The sequence below is a fragment of the Quercus robur genome, chromosome 6 (assembly GCF_932294415.1).
Source record: "Quercus robur chromosome 6, dhQueRobu3.1, whole genome shotgun sequence".
NCBI classification, from domain to species: Eukaryota; Viridiplantae; Streptophyta; class Magnoliopsida; order Fagales; family Fagaceae; genus Quercus; species Quercus robur.
The window spans coordinates 28,219,386-28,237,744 of NC_065539.1; the positions used below are offsets into that span (position 1 = coordinate 28,219,386).

Sequence of the window (18,359 nt, forward strand, 5' to 3'; positions counted from 1 at the left end):
CTTCAATACATAACATAGGACGTTAATTTCCACCAAGTTTGCGATCCGAGGACCTGGCATAACTTAGTTTCTATTTAACATTTCAACATACATCATAGGATGTTAATTTCCACCAAGTTTGCGATCCGAGGACCTGGCATAACCTAGTTTCTGTTTAACATTTCAATATACATCATAGGACGTTAATCTCCACCAAGTTTGCGATCCGAGGACCTGACATAACTTAGTTTCTGTTTAACATTTCAATATACATCATAGGACGTTAATTTCCACCAAGTTTGCGATCCGAGGACCTGGCATAACTTAGTCTCTGTTTAACATTTCAATATACATCATAGGACGTTAATTTCCACCAAGTTTGTGATCCGAGGACCTAGCATAACCTAGTTTTTGTTTAACATTTCAATATACATCATAGGATGTTAATTTCCACCAAGTTTGCGATCCGAGGACCTGGCATAACTTAGTTTCTGTTTAACATTTCAATATACATCATAGGACATTAATTTCCACCAAGTTTGCGATCTGAGGACCTGGCATAACTTAGTTTCTGTTTAACATTTCAATATACATCATAGGACGTTAATTTCCACCAAGTTTGCGATCTGAGGACCTGGCATAACTTAGTTTCTGTTTAACATTTCAATATACATCATAGGACGTTAATTTCCACCAAGTTTGCGATCTGAGGACCTGGCATAACCTAGTTTCTGTTTAACATTTCAATAAACATCATAGGACGTTAATTTCCACCAAGTTTGCGATCCGAGGACCTAGCATAACTTAGTTTCTGTTTAACATTTCAATATACATCATAGGACGTTAATTTCCACCAAGTTTGCGATTTGAGGACCTGGCATAACCTAGTTTCTGTTTAACATTTCAATATACATCATAGGACGTTAATTTCCACCAAGTTTGCGATCCGAGGACCTGGCATAACCTAGTTTCTGTTTAACATTTCAATATACATCATAGGATGTTAATTTCCACCAAGTTTGCGATCCAAGGACCTGGCATAACTTAGTTTCTATTTAACATTTCAATATACATCATAGGACGTTAATTTCCACCAAGTTTGTGATTCGAGGACCTGGCATAACTTAGTTTCTGTTTAACATTTCAATATACATCATACGACGTAGGAGTACAAGATGTATGGTTGACGTAAATTAAAAGAAGTATTTGAATTGAAATACTTTTATTAATAATAATACATCTTGAGATTATTTACATTCCAAGGGTGAAGTACGACTTTTTCATCTACGTCTTCCAGATAATAGGCTCCTATTCCCGCTACAGAAGTGATTCAATATGGCCCCTCCCAATTAGGTCTCAATTTTCCCCAATTTGGATTCTTGGTGGCCCCCAGAACTTTCCTCAGCACCAAATCTCCTACAGTCAATGGCCTCATCTTCACATTACTATCATAGCCCTACTTGAGTTTATGTTGGTAGTAAGCCAGTTGAACCATCGCGCTCTCCCTCCGTTCTTCAATCAGGTCCAAACTTTTCTCCAACATCGCATCATTAGTATCCGAAGAGAATGTACTGGTCCTTAACGTTGGGAATCCAGTTTCTAGGGGAATAACGGCCTCTGCCCCATAGGTCATGGAAAAGGGAGTTTCCCCTGTTGAACGTCGGGGTGTTGTCCGATACGTCCAAAGCACATGTGGCAGCTCTTCCATCCACTTCCCTTTCGCGTCATCCAGTCTCTTCTTAAGCCCATTGAATATTACTTTGTTAACAGCTTCAGCCTGCCCATTGCCTTGTGGATAAGCCGGAGTGGAATATCTGTTTCTTATACCCAGTTCTGAACAATATTCCCTAAAGGCATTGCTATCAAATTGGAGTCCATTATCTGAGACAAGAGTACGGGGAACTCCAAATCGCGTAACAATGTTCCTCCAAATAAACTTCTTCACGTCTACGTCTCTGATATTCGCCAAGGGCTCAGCTTCGACCCATTTAGTGAAGTAGTCTGTGCCGACCAGCAGGTACTTATTATTTCCTATGGCTTTGGGAAAAGGGCCGACAATGTCCAGCCCCCATTGGGCAAAGGGCCAAGGGCTAGAGAGAGGATTAAGAACTCCTCCCGGCTGATGGATATTTGGAGCATACCTTTGACACTGATCGCATTTCCTAACGTACTCCTGCGCTTCCTTCCGCATTTTTGGCCACCAATATCCTTGTGTGATGGCTCGACATGATAGAGACCTTCCTCCTGTATGGCTTCCACAAATGCCCTCATATAATTCTTCCAGGATTGACTCTGCTGTCTCAGGAGACACACAGAGCAGGTATGGCCCCGAAAAGGACCGTTTGTATAACTTTTTATCTGCAGATAACCAGTACCGAGGAGCGTTCCTTCGTATTTTCTCAGCCTCCACCTTATCTTCGGGCAATATGTCACTTTCAAGAAATTTTAATATGGGATCCATCCAGTTTGGCGACAGACTAGCTTGATTGATTTGGCAAACCTCCTTTTCTGGTGAGGTGGGGGTACACAGGTCTTCAACGATAATCACCCGAGGAAAATTCGGCACTGAGGAGGTGGCGAGGGTTGCCAAGGAATCAGCGTGTGTATTTTCACCTCGTGGAATATGCAATAAGTCGAAAGACTCAAACTTCGCCTGCAGACGCTTAACTCGGTCGAGATACCCTTGCATCCTTGGATCCCAAGCCTCCAACTCCCTTCTCACCTGGCCGACTACCAATCTGGAGTCTGAGAATAATTTCACTGCCTTTCCACCCATTTTTTGGACCATACTCATTCCCATTATCAAAGCTTCGTATTCTGATTCATTGTTAGTAGCCGAGAACCCCAATCTTAACGACTTCTCGATGATGACGTCCCCAGGGGATATCAACACCAATCCCAATCCTGCTCCCTGTTGGTTTGCGGCCCCATCCACGTACACCCTCCAAAATGACCCCCCGTGTGCGGATATTAGGCCAACCGATTTTTCATCCATGTGACCTTGTTTCATATTAACTTCTTCTGGGCATTCGGCGAACTCAGCCACCAGATTGGCAAGGACTTGACCTTTCACAGAGGTGCGAGGCATGTATTTAATATCGAAAGCACCCAGAATCGTGCCTCACTTAGCAATTCTCCCAGTGTAGTCAGCACTTCGGAGTATGGACTTAAGAGGCAGTTGGGTCAAGATAACCACAGTATGGGCTTGAAAGTAGTGCGGAAGTTTGCGTGTTGCATGGACCACCGCTAATATGGCTTTTTCTAATGACAAATACCTCACCTCGGCCTCATGGAGGGATTTACTTACATAATAAACTGGCCTTTGGACGCCATTGTCTTCTCGTATCAAGACGAAACTAACTGCATGAGGGGCAACCGCCAGATAAGCAAACAACACCTCATCCACCTTAGGGCTAGACATCATAGATGGCCTGGACAGGTATTCTTTCAACTGCCGGAACGCTACCGCACACTCCTCGGTCCATTCAAATCCTTGCTACTTATGTAATAGGCGGAAAAAAGGACGACACCTCTCAGCCGACCTGGAGATGAATCGATTCAATGCAGCAGTCATCCCAGTCAGTTTCTGCATTTCTTTTGGATTCCGAGGTGCTTGCAAATCCTTAATGGCCTTAATCTGGTCTGGGTTCACCTCAATTCCTTTATGGGTCACCATGTACCCCAAGAACTTCCTGGAACCGACACCAAATGAGCACTTTGAAGCATTCAAGCGTAACTTATGTTTTCTCAGTATCCCGAAGATACTCGTGAGGTCTTCCACATGTTCGGACGCCACTTTACTTTTCACAACCATATCATCGATGTAAACTTCAATATTTCTACCCAGTTGCGGCTCAAACATCTTCATCATCATGCGTTGGTAGGTAGATCCAGCATTTTTCAAGCCGAAGGGCATCACCTTGTAATGGTAATCCCCAATCGGGGTCACAAAAGCAGTCTTTTCCTGATCGTCGGCGGCCAGCGGTATTTGGTAATACTTGTGGAAGGCATCCAAGAAACTCATCCTAGGGTGTCCCACGGTTGCGTCCACCAACTGGTCGATCTTCGGCATGGGAAATGGATCCTTGGGGCAAGCCTTATTGAGATCCGTGAAGTCGACGCACACCCGCCATTTTCCCGTCTTCTTTTTTACTACCACCGTATTGGCCAACCATTGAGGATAGAAAACTTCGTTGATAGTCCCAACCTATTTGAGCTTGGCATCTTCACATCTGACCACCTCGACGTGTTCCTTCAATGGTCGCCGAGGAGGTTGCCTCCTGGGCATAACGACGAGATTCACATTGAGTCGATGACAAATGAAATTCGGGTCCACCCCTGGGGCCTCATACGGGTTCCATGCAAAAATGTCCACATTGGCTCAGAGGAATTCCAGCAACCTCGCCTTCTCGGGCAAAGGCAATTTGGCCCCAACCTGGAAGAATTTTTCCGGATCGCCAGCAACAACTACCTTCTCCAGATCTTCGTACTCTACCCCATTCGCTGGTACGTCTAAGCCTGATACTGGAGACTTTAACTGCTATAACTCATTGTCGGCCGTAGCCGAGGTTTCTGCTTCTGGCCGATGCTGTATAGCCGCTACTAGGCATTGCCGAGCAGCCGCCTGATTCCCTACTATTTCCAACACTTGGTCTCCGGATGGGTACTTCACCTTCTAATGCAGAGTGGACGAGACCGCTTTAAGGGTGTGAAGCCAAGGTCTGCCCACAATAGTCGTATACGGAGAAAAAACATCTACGAAAATAAAGTCCACCTCCACCACATCTGTACCTGACTACACGGGCAGCCTGATCAGTCCTTTGGGGGTGACCAACTGTAACACCCCAACCTAATTGCCTAATTAATTTTATGAGTTTATATGCATGTCATTATTTTAATTACTTTTAAGTGCATGAAACTTTGATTTTGTTATATTATAGAACATATATGCCATTTTAATGTGTTAGATATAACTTTATAAAATTAAGGATATATATATGTGTGTGTGGGTAATGTGTTATTTATTCTTTGTAGTAAGTGTGAATGCAAAGTTTATATATATATATATATATATATATATATATATATATATATATATATATATATATATTTATATGTGTGTGTGTGAATGCAAGAAAAATGGGAAAAGGTGTTTGTGATATTTGTTTCTCCCTAGCCATACACGTACCCAAGCCCCAAAAGTCTTCTTGCTTTTCTGATTTTCTTGGCTGCTTCTGAAGTCCAGCAGCTGCTTTTCTTCTTTCTCTATTTCCCCTTTCTTTGTTCTTCTTTCTTCTTCCTTCCTTACACGGCAACATCTCTCCCTTCCTTTCTCACCAAAAATTCTAGTTTCTTTGAAGAAGAAATTAGACAATTAACCCTAAGATTTTATCTTCAAAGTGTGTGGGTAAGTAAGTTAAACCTCATCTGATTTTGTGTATTTGGATAGTAAAATTTGTTTGCTTATTTTCCCTCTTTGTTCTCTACTCTGTTTCTGGAAGTTGAATGGGTGATTCTGTTTTAGTTACTTGAAATATTGATGATATTGTGGTCTATTGAATGCTTATTAGGGTATTTTAATATGTATACTATAGGTATAAAAATATCCAAACGAAATTAAGACCTATTGCTATTTGTTGATGATTTTGTAAGAATATGTACTGAAACTGACTCTGTGACAGATTTGATGTTCACTACAAGAAAATTCTGTATTAAATTGTATTTTGTGAGTTAGGATGCAAGGAGTAGTTTTTATGAATTCTAAGACACAGATGATTGTTATAGAAGTGGTCTCACAGTATTTGGATGAACATAAAATTAGTGGTTTAATTTGAAAGTTGCAAGAAATTCTGTCAGGACAGATTTGAGTTTACTGTCTTGTGTGATTTTTAGTAAATCATGGGTTAATGTTTTGACTCCGAAATTTTTATGATTTATACTGGACATACAGGGGAGTAGTCCTGTAAAATTTCATGACAATTGGAGGTCTGTGGACAGCCCGTTTGTATTTTACAAATGGAGCATACGTGGCTGTAATGAGCAGTGAACAATATATGCTACACCTAACTTTGTGGATTTAATTCTCAAGTTAGGGTGTATGCTTTGAGCTATAATTTAATACGCTCATCCTTTGGTATGTTTGAAGCATATATAAATTTTATGGATTGGTTTTTCTATGGTTTGGCTGCAATATATGTTTGATGATTGTAATATATGTTTTGGGGAAACTTTATGTGATGGGAATTAGGATTTTCTAGAGTTTGAGAGTTAGGTTGTGATTGAGGTATAAGTTTATATATTAGGAAGAGTTGGTCCATAATAAGTTTTGGTTCTTTTCATTTAGGTGGCGAGAACGAGAACACGGACACCTGAGCTCCTCGTGTACAATCTCTCGCGCCATCTGTTTTCAGGTAAGGGACTTGTGACATGTGCTTTTGATAAGCATAAAAATTTATTTAGAAAAATATTATGTATTAAAGCTCTTAATTAGAGATATTACGTATATGCATGATTTAAGTAAAATACGTGTTCGTGAGTTATTCAATGTTACATACATAATAGTTTTAGCATATTGATGCTATGATATATATCACGAACATATTATTTAAAAACGAAGTGGATATGCTACTTTGTGAAACATTTATGTAAAAGCAAAGTTATCAGAAAAATGTAGTTTCGGGTTATTCCATTGTTATGTTCTGAACTCAGCCAGTAGGGGTTATAGTACTGGCATTTCCATGGAAATTCTGATTGGCCATTAAAAGTGGGACTGGCTCTGCTGTACCCGCCCTTGTTGGTAACAACCAACTTGTGGAGGATGTCAACCTACCCCCATGGTTGAAAGTATGTATTATGATATGATTCCGGAATTACCTGGCATTGTGGGGAATGTTGGATGCCCGGCACTCTGTGCTGGAAGCCTCCCAAAGTAGTGACAGACTTACAATTGGATTAACTAATCTGTATTATAAATGAGGTATAAAGCTATTTAGAAATTATGTAAAAGGTATATTGAATGTGTTATAAATCTGATGAGAAGTTATGATAAAGTATTTGATGATCCATTCAAAGATAAGATTACTGACTTATATTTAAGTTCCTTGTTATGTCATTTTATTTATTATATGAAAGAAAAATGAAGCATTCTCATCTGAAAGTTCTTAAGTTACTTTTAAGAACAATATGAACAGTATGAAGGCTATTTTATCAAATTTGGCATATCCATAAACTATTTGATTTACATGCATTCTTATTAAAGGCCCATGGAGCTTTAAAACCTTACTGGGCTTCGCAGCTCACCCTATTATATTTCAGTGCACAGGTTCTTCCTGGAAGCAGCGAGAGTATTAGAGGTGGCAAGGATTCTGTGTTTTCTCGTTTTGTTAGAATGTAGAGTTTTGTTGTATAGCAGTTAGCTCTTTTGTTGTACAGAAGGAATCAAGTTGTACTTGATCCTTTGAGCACAGATGTAATTCGGTACTGTAGTTTGTTTTGAACCCCAGTTGTATGTCTTTGGGGTTAGGTTTGTAATAAGAGTTTTGCTAAACGTTTAGCTATGTAAATTTTTACTTGAATACCTTAAGTTTCAGACAGGTGGTATTTGTTTCCAAGTTTGAAGGAAATGAAATGTCAGGGTTGCCATCATTTTTGTATATATTGGCTTTTATGCAAGACAATAAGCAGGAATTCAAGAAACAATTCTTGATATGTACCTTCAGTTTAGGTTGGTTCGTGTTAATATTGAGGTAAACTTGATATTAACATGCCGGTCATGCTCTAAACTCTGAAATACAGGTTTGGGTCGTGACAGTTGTGGTATCAGAGCATAGGTTATGATTTTGTAGACTTTTAGATAGATGTAAGTGTTGTTAGAAGTCAGAAAGGGTAGCTTGGGTAGATTAGTAAATGCATATCTCTTCGGAGACATTTAAATTTTGTTTTGTGAATTCTTTTGTGCTCTATGTTTGTATGATTGCATGCCTAATTTACCACACATACATGTTGAGTTTAAATTATAATGTTCATGATTATGAATATGTTAATAATAAAAATGGTATCCTAGCATGTATGATGTCGTTTCTTAATAGGATGCAAGCTTCAGATATAAGTAATGTGTGCAACCAAGTGTTGGAGGAGATTGCCCAAAGGGCAGCTAATATCCATCCTCCAGCTGGAGCTAGCCAAGGTTCTACCCAAGAGGCTTTTCTTAAGCAAAGGCCTCCTTCTTTTAGTGGGACTACAAATCCATTAGAAGCTGAAAGCTGGGTTTTTAAAATGGAAAAGATCTTTAAATTCCTTGGATGCACAAATTCTCAGAAGGTGAATTATGCTACATACATGTTTGAAGGTCCTGCTGAAATATGGTGGAAGTCAGCAGAGAGACTTCTCTTGGAAGGAAAGGATGATAATGCTCAGATTAGTTGGGCAGAGTTTGTGAAGAAATTTTATGAGAAATATTTTACAGAACGCTTTAGAGATAAACAAGCTGAAAATTTCAATGAACTGGTCCAAGGGAGTATGGGGGTTGCTCAATATGAAGCAAAGTTTGCTGAGTTGTCTCGTTTTGCTCCTCACCTTGTTTCTACTGAGGCTTTAAGGGTTAAGAAGTTTCGCAAAGGGCTGAATTTCAAAATCAAACAACGTTTAACTACTTCTCGAGTTGAGGACTACAAGACTTTGGTTACACTTGCTGAAGTTGTAGAAGAAGACATTCAAGAATCTAATAAAATGAAAGCAGTAATGGAACAAGATAAAGGTAAGACAGTGAAATTTAATCAGCCCTGGAAAGGAAAATCTTCCCATAACTCCTCTAAGAAGAACACCACTAAGTACCCGCCAAGAGCTGTACAAAAATGTGCCCATTGCGGAAGGCCTCATTTTGGGGAGTGCCGTGCTGCCAACAATACATGTTTTCGTTGTGGCAAACCTGGGCATTTTATTAGGGATTGCCCAAATAATCCTAGCAAGGGAAACTCCAATGCTGGAAGTGGACAAAAGAGGCCAATGGTCTAGGGAAGAGTTTTTGCCCTCACTGAACAAGATGCACAAGCAGCACCGGATGTGGTATCAGGTACTCTCGATGTTTGCTCTAAAGCTGCTCATGTTTTATTTGATTCTGGCTCTTCACACTCTTTTGTATCCCCTGTCTTTGCTGATATGTTACACATGAGTCCTGAGTTGCTGGATTGTGAACTATGGGTGTCTACTCCTTCGGGTGTAATTTTGTGTGCTCAATGGGTATATCGAAGTTGTGTTATAAATATTGCCGGTAGGGAGTTAGTTGCAGATTTAATATTGTTAGATATGCATGACTTTGATGCCATTTTGGGTATGGATTGGTTGTCGACTCACCATGCAGTTGTAGAATGTTTTGAGAAATGTGTGATTTTTCATATACCTGGCCAATCTGAATTTTATTTTGAGGGAGATAGAAAGGTTAAACCATTGAGTATAATTTCTGCTCTTCAAGCTAGTAATATGCTTAAAAAGGGGTGTAGTGGCTTTTTGGCATATATGATTAACTCTGAAGCTACAACTGAGAAGTTAGAAGATATTCCTATTGTAAAGGAATTTCCTGATGTTTTTCTAGAAGAGTTACCTGGCCTACCTCCAGATAGAGAGGTTGAATTCTCTATTGAACTTTTGCCTGGTATTGGTCCTATATCTAAGGCTCCTTATAGAATGGCCCCAGCTGAACTTAGAGAGTTAAAATTGCAACTACAAGATCTGCTGGATAAGGGTTTTATCAGGCCAAGTGTTTCGCCATGGGGTGCACCAATTCTGTTTGTTAAAAAGAAGGATGGGAGTTTGAGACTTTGTATTGATTATCGGGAATTGAATAAGGTAACGGTGAAGAACAAATATCCCCTTCCCCGAATAGATGATTTATTCGATCAATTACAAGGAGCATCAGTTTTCTCAAAAATTGATTTGCGTTCTGGCTATCATCAACTGAAGGTGAAGAAGGATGATATACTGAAAACTGCCTTTCGAACCCGATATGGTCATTATGAATTTCTTGTGATGCCTTTTGGATTGACAAATGCACCAGCTGCTTTTATGGATTTAATGAATAGAGTATTTTAGCCTTACTTAGATCAGTTTGTGGTGATATTCATTGATGACATTTTAGTATACTCTAAAAGTCAGGAAGATCATGAGAAGCATTTGCGGATTGTATTGCAAACTTTAAGGGATAAGCAACTTTATGCCAAACTAAAGAAGTGTGAATTTTGGCTGGCACAGATTTCTTTCTTAGGACATGTGATATCAAAGGATGGAATTTCTGTTGATCCAAAGAAGATTGAAGCTATAGTGAGTTGGGAAAGACCAAAGACTGTCTTAGAGGTTCGCAGTTTCTTGGGCTTGGCTGGTTATTATCGGAGATTTATAGAAGGTTTCTCCAAGATTTCCGGGCCTCTAACCAATTTAACCAAGAAAGCAATGAAGTTTGAATGGACTGATAAATGTGAGCAGAGTTTTAAAGAGTTAAAACAGAGACTAGTTACAGCTCCGGTACTTACTTTACCTTCAAGTTCAGGAGGCTTTGTGATATACAGTGATGCTTCTAAGAAAGGTTTGGGATGTGTTCTCATGCAACAAGGGAAGGTAATAGCTTATGCCTCTAGACAACTAAAGTCATATGAACAGAATTATCCTACTCATGACTTAGAATTAGCAGCAGTGGTCTTTGCTCTTAAAATTTGGAGACACCATTTGTATGGTGAACCTTGTATGATATACACAGATCACAAGAGTCTCAAATATTTGTTTACACAAAAAGAGTTGAATCTTAGGCAAAGAAGATGGTTGGAGTTGATAAATGACTATGATTGCTCCATTGAATATCATCCTGGCAAAGCAAATGTGGTGGCAGATGCTTTGAGTAGAAAGTCTTCGGGACATTTAGCTTGCTTGTTAAATACTGAAAAAGAGATTTTGGCAGATTTACAACGGATGGGAATTGAGTTTATGATCAGGGGTTCAGGTACATGTTTTTCCACTCTGGTTGTGAAGCCTACCCTATTGGATAAAATTAAGGCCTCTCAATTTAATGATCCAGAATTAGCTAAGATCCGTGATAGAGCAGCTAATGGCAATATGCCTGGTTTTCTCATTAGTAAGGATGGTGTTTTAATGCATGGTTCCAAATTGTGTGTTCCAGCAGATAATGAGTTGAAAAGACAGATTATGGAAGAAGCTCATTGTACTCCCTATACTGTACATCCAGGTAGTACCAAAATGTATCAGGACTTGAGAGGAAATTTCTGGTGGAGTGGTATGAAGAAAGATATTGCTGAATTTGTAAGTCGTTGCTTGACTTGTCAACAAATAAAAGCTGAACATCAACGACCTGGAGGACTATTACAGCCTCTCCCTATTCCTGAGTGGAAGTGGGAGCATATTTCTATGGATTTTGTTGTGGGACTCCCAAAATCACTTCAAGGTTATGATTCGGTTTGGGTGATTGTAGATCGTGTAACCAAGTCAGCTCATTTTCTTCGTGTGAAGGTTAACTATCCTTTAAATAAGCTTGCTGAGTTATATATACAAGAAATTGTGAGATTACATGGGGTTCCTTTATCTATTGTGTCTGATAGAGATCCTAAGTTTACTTCACATTTTTGGGAGAGCTTACAGACAGCTTTGGGTACTAAACTAACATTCAGCACAGCTTATCATCCTGAGACAGATGGACAATCTGAACGTACTATTCAGACCTTTGAAGACATGTTGCGGGCTTGTGTTTTGGATTTAGGAGGCAGATGGGATAGTCATTTACCCTTAATTGAGTTTGCCTACAACAATAGCTATCATTCTAGCATTGGGATGGCTCCTTTTGAGTCTTTATATGGACGACGATGTCGGTCACCGATTTGTTGGGATGAAGTTGGAGAAAGGAAGTTGATAGGACCCGAGATTGTGCAGATTACAGTTGATAAAATCCGGTTGATTCGTGAACGACTAAAGGCTACTCAGAGTAGGCAGAAAAGCCATGCTGATAAGAAACGACGAGACATTGAATTCGATGTGGGAGATCATGTATTTATCAAAGTTTCACCATTGAAGGGAGTGATGAGATTTGGGAAGACAAATAAGCTAAGTCCTAGATTTGTTGGACCATTTGAGATACTTGACAAGATTGGATCAGCTGCATATCGAATTGCCTTACCTCCTGCATTATCCAAGATACACAATGTATTTCATATCTCTAATCTCAGAAAATATATTCCTGATTCAAAGCATGTGATAGAGTATGAACCACTTCAAATCCAAGAGAACTTGTCATATGAAGAGATCCCAATTAGAATTTTAGATCGTAAGGAGCAAGTTCTTCGCACCAAGACAATTCCTATAGTCAAGGTGTTGTGGAGAAATCACTCTACAGAAGAGGCAACTTGGGAGGCAGAGGAGGAAATGAGGCAAAAGTATCCGAATCTCTTTGTTGATGGTATGTGTACAATTTTCGAGGACGAAAATTTTTTAAGGAGGGAAGGATGTAACACCCCAACCTAATTGCCTAATTAATTTTATGAGTTTATATGCATGTCATTATTTTAATTACTTTTAAGTGCATGAAACTTTGATTTTGTTATATTATAGAACATATATGCCATTTTAATGTGTTAGATATAACTTTATAAAATTAAGGATATATATATGTGTGTGTGGGTAATGTGTTATTTATTCTTTGTAGTAAGTGTGAATGCAAAGTTTATATATATATATATATATATATATATATATATATATATATATATATATATTTATATGTGTGTGTGTGAATGCAAGAAAAATGGGAAAAGGTGTTTGTGATATTTGTTTCTCCCTAGCCATACACGTACCCAAGCCCCAAAAGTCTTCTTGCTTTTCTGATTTTCTTGGCTGCTTCTGAAGTCCAGCAGCTGCTTTTCTTCTTTCTCTATTTCCCCTTTCTTTGTTCTTCTTTCTTCTTCCTTCCTTACACGGCAACATCTCTCCCTTCCTTTCTCACCAAAAATTCTAGTTTCTTTGAAGAAGAAATTAGACAATTAACCCTAAGATTTTATCTTCAAAGTGTGTGGGTAAGTAAGTTAAACCTCATCTGATTTTGTGTATTTGGATAGTAAAATTTGTTTGCTTATTTTCCCTCTTTGTTCTCTACTCTGTTTCTGGAAGTTGAATGGGTGATTCTGTTTTAGTTACTTGAAATATTGATGATATTGTGGTCTATTGAATGCTTATTAGGGTATTTTAATATGTATACTATAGGTATAAAAATATCCAAACGAAATTAAGACCTATTGCTATTTGTTGATGATTTTGTAAGAATATGTACTGAAGCTGACTCTGTGACAGATTTGATGTTCACTACAAGAAAATTCTGTATTAAATTGTATTTTGTGAGTTAGGATGCAAGGAGTAGTTTTTATGAATTCTAAGACACAGATGATTGTTATAGAAGTGGTCTCACAGTATTTGGATGAACATAAAATTAGTGGTTTAATTTGAAAGTTGCAAGAAATTCTGTCAGGACAGATTTGAGTTTACTGTCTTGTGTGATTTTTAGTAAATCATGGGTTAATGTTTTGACTCCGAAATTTTTATGGTTTATACTGGACATACAGGGGAGTAGTCCTGTAAAATTTCATGACAATTGGAGGTCTGTGGACAGCCCGTTTGTATTTTACAAATGGAGCATACGTGGCTGTAATGAGCAGTGAACAATATATGCTACACCTAACTTTGTGGATTTAATTCTCAAGTTAGGGTGTATGCTTTGAGCTATAATTTAATACGCTCATCCTTTGGTATGTTTGAAGCATATATAAATTTTATGGATTGGTTTTTCTATGGTTTGGCTGCAATATATGTTTGATGATTGTAATATATGTTTTGGGGAAACTTTATGTGATGGGAATTAGGATTTTCTAGAGTTTGAGAGTTAGGTTGTGATTGAGGTATAAGTTTATATATTAGGAAGAGTTGGTCCATAATAAGTTTTGGTTCTTTTCATTTAGGTGGCGAGAACGAGAACACGGACACCTGAGCTCCTCGTGTACAATCTCTCGCGCCATCTGTTTTCAGGTAAGGGACTTGTGACATGTGCTTTTGATAAGCATAAAAATTTATTTAGAAAAATATTATGTATTAAAGCTCTTAATTAGAGATATTACGTATATGCATGATTTAAGTAAAATACGTGTTCGTGAGTTATTCAATGTTACATACATAATAGTTTTAGCATATTGATGCTATGATATATATCACGAACATATTATTTAAAAACGAAGTGGATATGCTACTTTGTGAAACATTTATGTAAAAGCAAAGTTATCAGAAAAATGTAGTTTCGGGTTATTCCATTGTTATGTTCTGAACTCAGCCAGTAGGGGTTATAGTACTGGCATTTCCATGGAAATTCTGATTGGCCATTAAAAGTGGGACTGGCTCTGCTGTACCCGCCCTTGTTGGTAACAACCAACTTGTGGAGGATGTCAACCTACCCCCATGGTTGAAAGTATGTATTATGATATGATTCCGGAATTACTTGGCATTGTGGGGAATGTTGGATGCCCGGCACTCTGTGCTGGAAGCCTCCCAAAGTAGTGACAGACTTACAATTGGATTAACTAATCTGTATTATAAATGAGGTATAAAGCTATTTAGAAATTATGTAAAAGGTATATTGAATGTGTTATAAATCTGATGAGAAGTTATGATAAAGTATTTGATGATCCATTCAAAGATAAGATTACTGACTTATATTTAAGTTCCTTGTTATGTCATTTTATTTATTATATGAAAGAAAAATGAAGCATTCTCATCTGAAAGTTCTTAAGTTACTTTTAAGAACAATATGAACAGTATGAAGGCTATTTTATCAAATTTGGCATATCCATAAACTATTTGATTTACATGCATTCTTATTAAAGGCCCATGGAGCTTTAAAACCTTACTGGGCTTCGCAGCTCACCCTATTATATTTCAGTGCACAGGTTCTTCCTGGAAGCAGCGAGAGTATTAGAGGTGGCAAGGATTCTGTGTTTTCTCGTTTTGTTAGAATGTAGAGTTTTGTTGTATAGCAGTTAGCTCTTTTGTTGTATAGAAGGAATCAAGTTGTACTTGATCCTTTGAGCACAGATGTAATTCGGTACTGTAGTTTGTTTTGAACCCCAGTTGTATGTCTTTGGGGTTAGGTTTGTAATAAGAGTTTTGCTAAACGTTTAGCTATGTAAATTTTTACTTGAATACCTTAAGTTTCAGACAGGTGGTATTTGTTTCCAAGTTTGAAGGAAATGAAATGTCAGGGTTGCCATCATTTTTGTATATATTGGCTTTTATGCAAGACAATAAGCAGGAATTCAAGAAACAATTCTTGATATGTACCTTCAGTTTAGGTTGGTTCGTGTTAATATTGAGGTAAACTTGATATTAACATGCCGGTCATGCTCTAAACTCTGAAATACAGGTTTGGGTCGTGACACCAACCTTCCCTCAAAACGTATTAGAGAAGAGTTATAGGTTGTTAAGTACCCTGGCTTCAAACCTAGCCCCTTGTACAAGTCTGGATACATCACATCCACAGCGCTACCCTGATCAACCATCACTCTTCTGACATCGTACCCGCCAATTCTCAACGTTACCACCAAAGCATCCTCATGGGGCTGTATGGTCCCAACCATATCCTCATCTGAAAAGCCTAGAATCAGTGGGACACGCACCTTGGCTCTCTTCAATGCTTGGGAATGATCCTCGGTTGGGGATCGGGACACCGACAATACTCTGGAGGGGCAAGATCCAGTCCTTCCCGGGGCCGCAAAGATAACGTTAATCGTACCCAGAGGGAGTCTTGATGAAGCGTCCCCACATACCTCTGAACCTGCTTGACTCGCCCTTCCACTGGAGTGATGCAAAAGTTGTTTTAATTTCCCTTCACGGACCAATTGTTCCAAGTGATCCCATAAGTTCCTGCAATTATCCGTCGTTTGCCCATGATCCTGATGATAGTGGCAGTATAAGTTCGGGTTGCATTTCCTAGGCTCTCCCGCCATCTTGTTCGGCCATTTGAAGAATGGCTCGTTCTTTATCTTCTCCAAAACCTGCTGCACTGGCTCTCGAAATATTGCATTAACCACCTGGGCGTCCGCCGAACCCGACTGCCCAACAAAATCCCTCCGGGGTCGGGTGCTATTATAACGGTCCGACCTGAGATCCCTCCTCTCCTGAGGGATCACCTTGGCCTTTCCTTTTCCCTGAAGTTGATCTTCCTCTACTCTTCTGTACTTATCTATTCTGTCCATCAGTTGGCGCGCACTGGTGACAGGTTTACCCGTCATGGATTTCCTTAAATCGTGATCAGCTGGGAAGCCAGCTTTGAAAGTGGTTATAGTGACAACATCATTCTTTCCCTCTATTTCATTAAACATTTCCCAGTACCTATCCGAGTAGTTCTTGAGAGTCTCGCCCTCTCGCATAGACAGAGTCAGCAAAGATCCCAAGGGCCGAGGAGTCCTACTGCATGTAATAAAGCGAGCACCAAAAGCCCGAGTTAGTGTTTTGAAAAATCCAACAGAATTGGCCCTTAAGCCGTTGAACCACCTCATCGCCGTCGGACCCAAGCTCGATGGAAAAACTTTGCACATCAAAGCCTCGTTTCTGGAATAGATAGCCATCTTCTGGTTGAAATAGCTTACATGTTCCACTGGATCTGAATGGCCATCATATAGAGAGAACGTAAGCTGATGGAATCGCCGAGGATGAATCGCATCATCTATGTTTCTCGTAAAGGGCGACTTGGAAATTTGACTCAAGGCTTTGTTCATGGCATCGTTTCCCAAGCCCTTGCTAGGTGGACTTCTACGCTTACGTCGAGGGCGGTGCTCCTCTTCATAGGAGAAAGTCTCGCTTGGCGGAGTTCTCGATCTCCGCCTATAACTAGCTCCATCCAACTCCTCAGATGATGGTTTGGAGTAAGGTGGGGAGCGTTCCCGCCGTGCATGGCGCAACTCTCTCTTCAAATCTGCAATCTTACGTTGCAGATTCCCATCATGCTTCGCGTGGGAGACGTGACTCTTCCCCCGAGAGTGGCTCCTGGTGGTATGAGTTGTACGTACACTCCCCTCATGGCCTTCTCTTCGTTCGGGACTCCTTCGAGGATCACCATGCTGGGAGCCCCTTGACTCTGCCTGGTGTAGGTTGACATCCTCCTGCTGCGGTCCCGCCGCGGGGTGATGTGGACCCACTTCCTCCATCAGAAACGTTGCACCGGAAGTCCTTTAAGTTAACACAAGCTCTTCCCACAGACGGCACCAATTGTAAGGACTCGATTTGCAACGACCCAAAACGATACTGGGTTCGCACGTAAATAGGCCCAAACAATATAATTTGTAGAGCGTGAGTGTTTAAGAACTAGATTAACTTTTTTGGAATGAAAAGGTTCACCCTCACGTATATTGAAGGCTCAGAGCTGGTACAACGATCGTTTCCTTTTGGTAATCGATACAGTTCTTTTGCTTTTTATGTTCTCCTTCTTCAATCTATGCTTTTCTTTCTTTTCTTTTTTGTTCCGATCCCCCCCCCCCTTGCATGTTCTTCTTTCAGTTTATATACCACCCTTTGTGTTCCATCCCCACCACACACGTGTAGGTTGGGTTCGGGGGATTTCTTTCTGTCTCATCTAGCACCTCCTGGAACTTCTTATGGGCAGCTGTAAGGCTGCCTCCTTACTGTTCAGGTATCACCTCCACATTAATGCGTCCAGAGAGTTGGTTGAGAGATAATTAATGCGGAGGCAGCTGTAGTTATAGATATTTGTTCGCTCTTTCTTTCTTACCCTTGGTCTGTTATCCCATCTTTAGTGGTGACGTAATTCCTAGGTCCGGTTGTAATAAGACCGCGTCCTAATCGTCCTCGGACGCATAATGCCGAGGAGTATGGTGTCCTCGGACGAACACGGAACTCTACTTTCGTGATATTGTCCATCACCCTCCCTCGGTAATTAACCTTATGACATGACCTGGCCTCCTCGGACGGATGTCCATCCTCGGATGGGCCGCAGGCCCAACGATCCTGACCTTAATGGGCCTGTTGATTGGCTGGCCCCCACAGATCTTAATTGATGCATGGCAAGGACTCCAATTTGACTAGGAAAACCTTAAGAACACCTAAAATATTTTTTTTTAAATCCTAAATCTGAAAATTATATAAAAAATTATAAAATTATAAAAACTTCCCCCTATTTTGTCTTTCATTAAACCCTCCACTTAAATGAAACTTGACCTTGAGTTTTTGTCTAAATTTTTTTTTTAAATTTTTTTCTCCAAATAAACAAATACTTCAAATATTTTAATAACTATATCTGATGTTGAAACTTGTATCCTTGATATATTGTAGCTTAA

The 18,359-nt window shown here is 39.6% G+C and overlaps 1 protein-coding gene and 1 long non-coding RNA gene across 5 annotated transcripts; both read left to right on the forward strand.

Moving 5' to 3' along the window:
* The first annotated feature begins 5,103 nt into the window (after window positions 1-5,103).
* Window positions 5,104-8,992, forward strand: LOC126688410 (uncharacterized). Of its 4 annotated transcripts, none has more exons than XM_050383090.1 (3): window positions 5,104-5,390; window positions 6,323-6,389; window positions 7,274-8,992. In XM_050383090.1, the coding sequence occupies exon 3, from the start codon at window positions 7,885-7,887 to the stop codon at window positions 8,989-8,991; it is 1,107 nt and encodes a 368-aa protein (XP_050239047.1). In that variant the 5' UTR covers window positions 5,104-5,390; window positions 6,323-6,389; window positions 7,274-7,884; the 3' UTR covers window position 8,992. The 4 variants fall into 4 exon arrangements, with proteins under 4 accessions (XP_050239047.1, XP_050239046.1, XP_050239045.1 ...); XM_050383089.1 differs by having other exon boundaries at window positions 5,107-5,390; window positions 7,294-8,992; XM_050383088.1 differs by having other exon boundaries at window positions 5,108-5,386.
* A 3,806-nt stretch (window positions 8,993-12,798) lies between these two features.
* LOC126688411 (uncharacterized) lies at window positions 12,799-15,224 on the forward strand. Its single transcript, XR_007644256.1, has 3 exons — window positions 12,799-13,043; window positions 13,980-14,046; window positions 14,951-15,224. It is a non-coding gene; the product is annotated as an uncharacterized LOC126688411 (long non-coding RNA).
* Window positions 15,225-18,359: the final 3,135 nt, after the last annotated feature.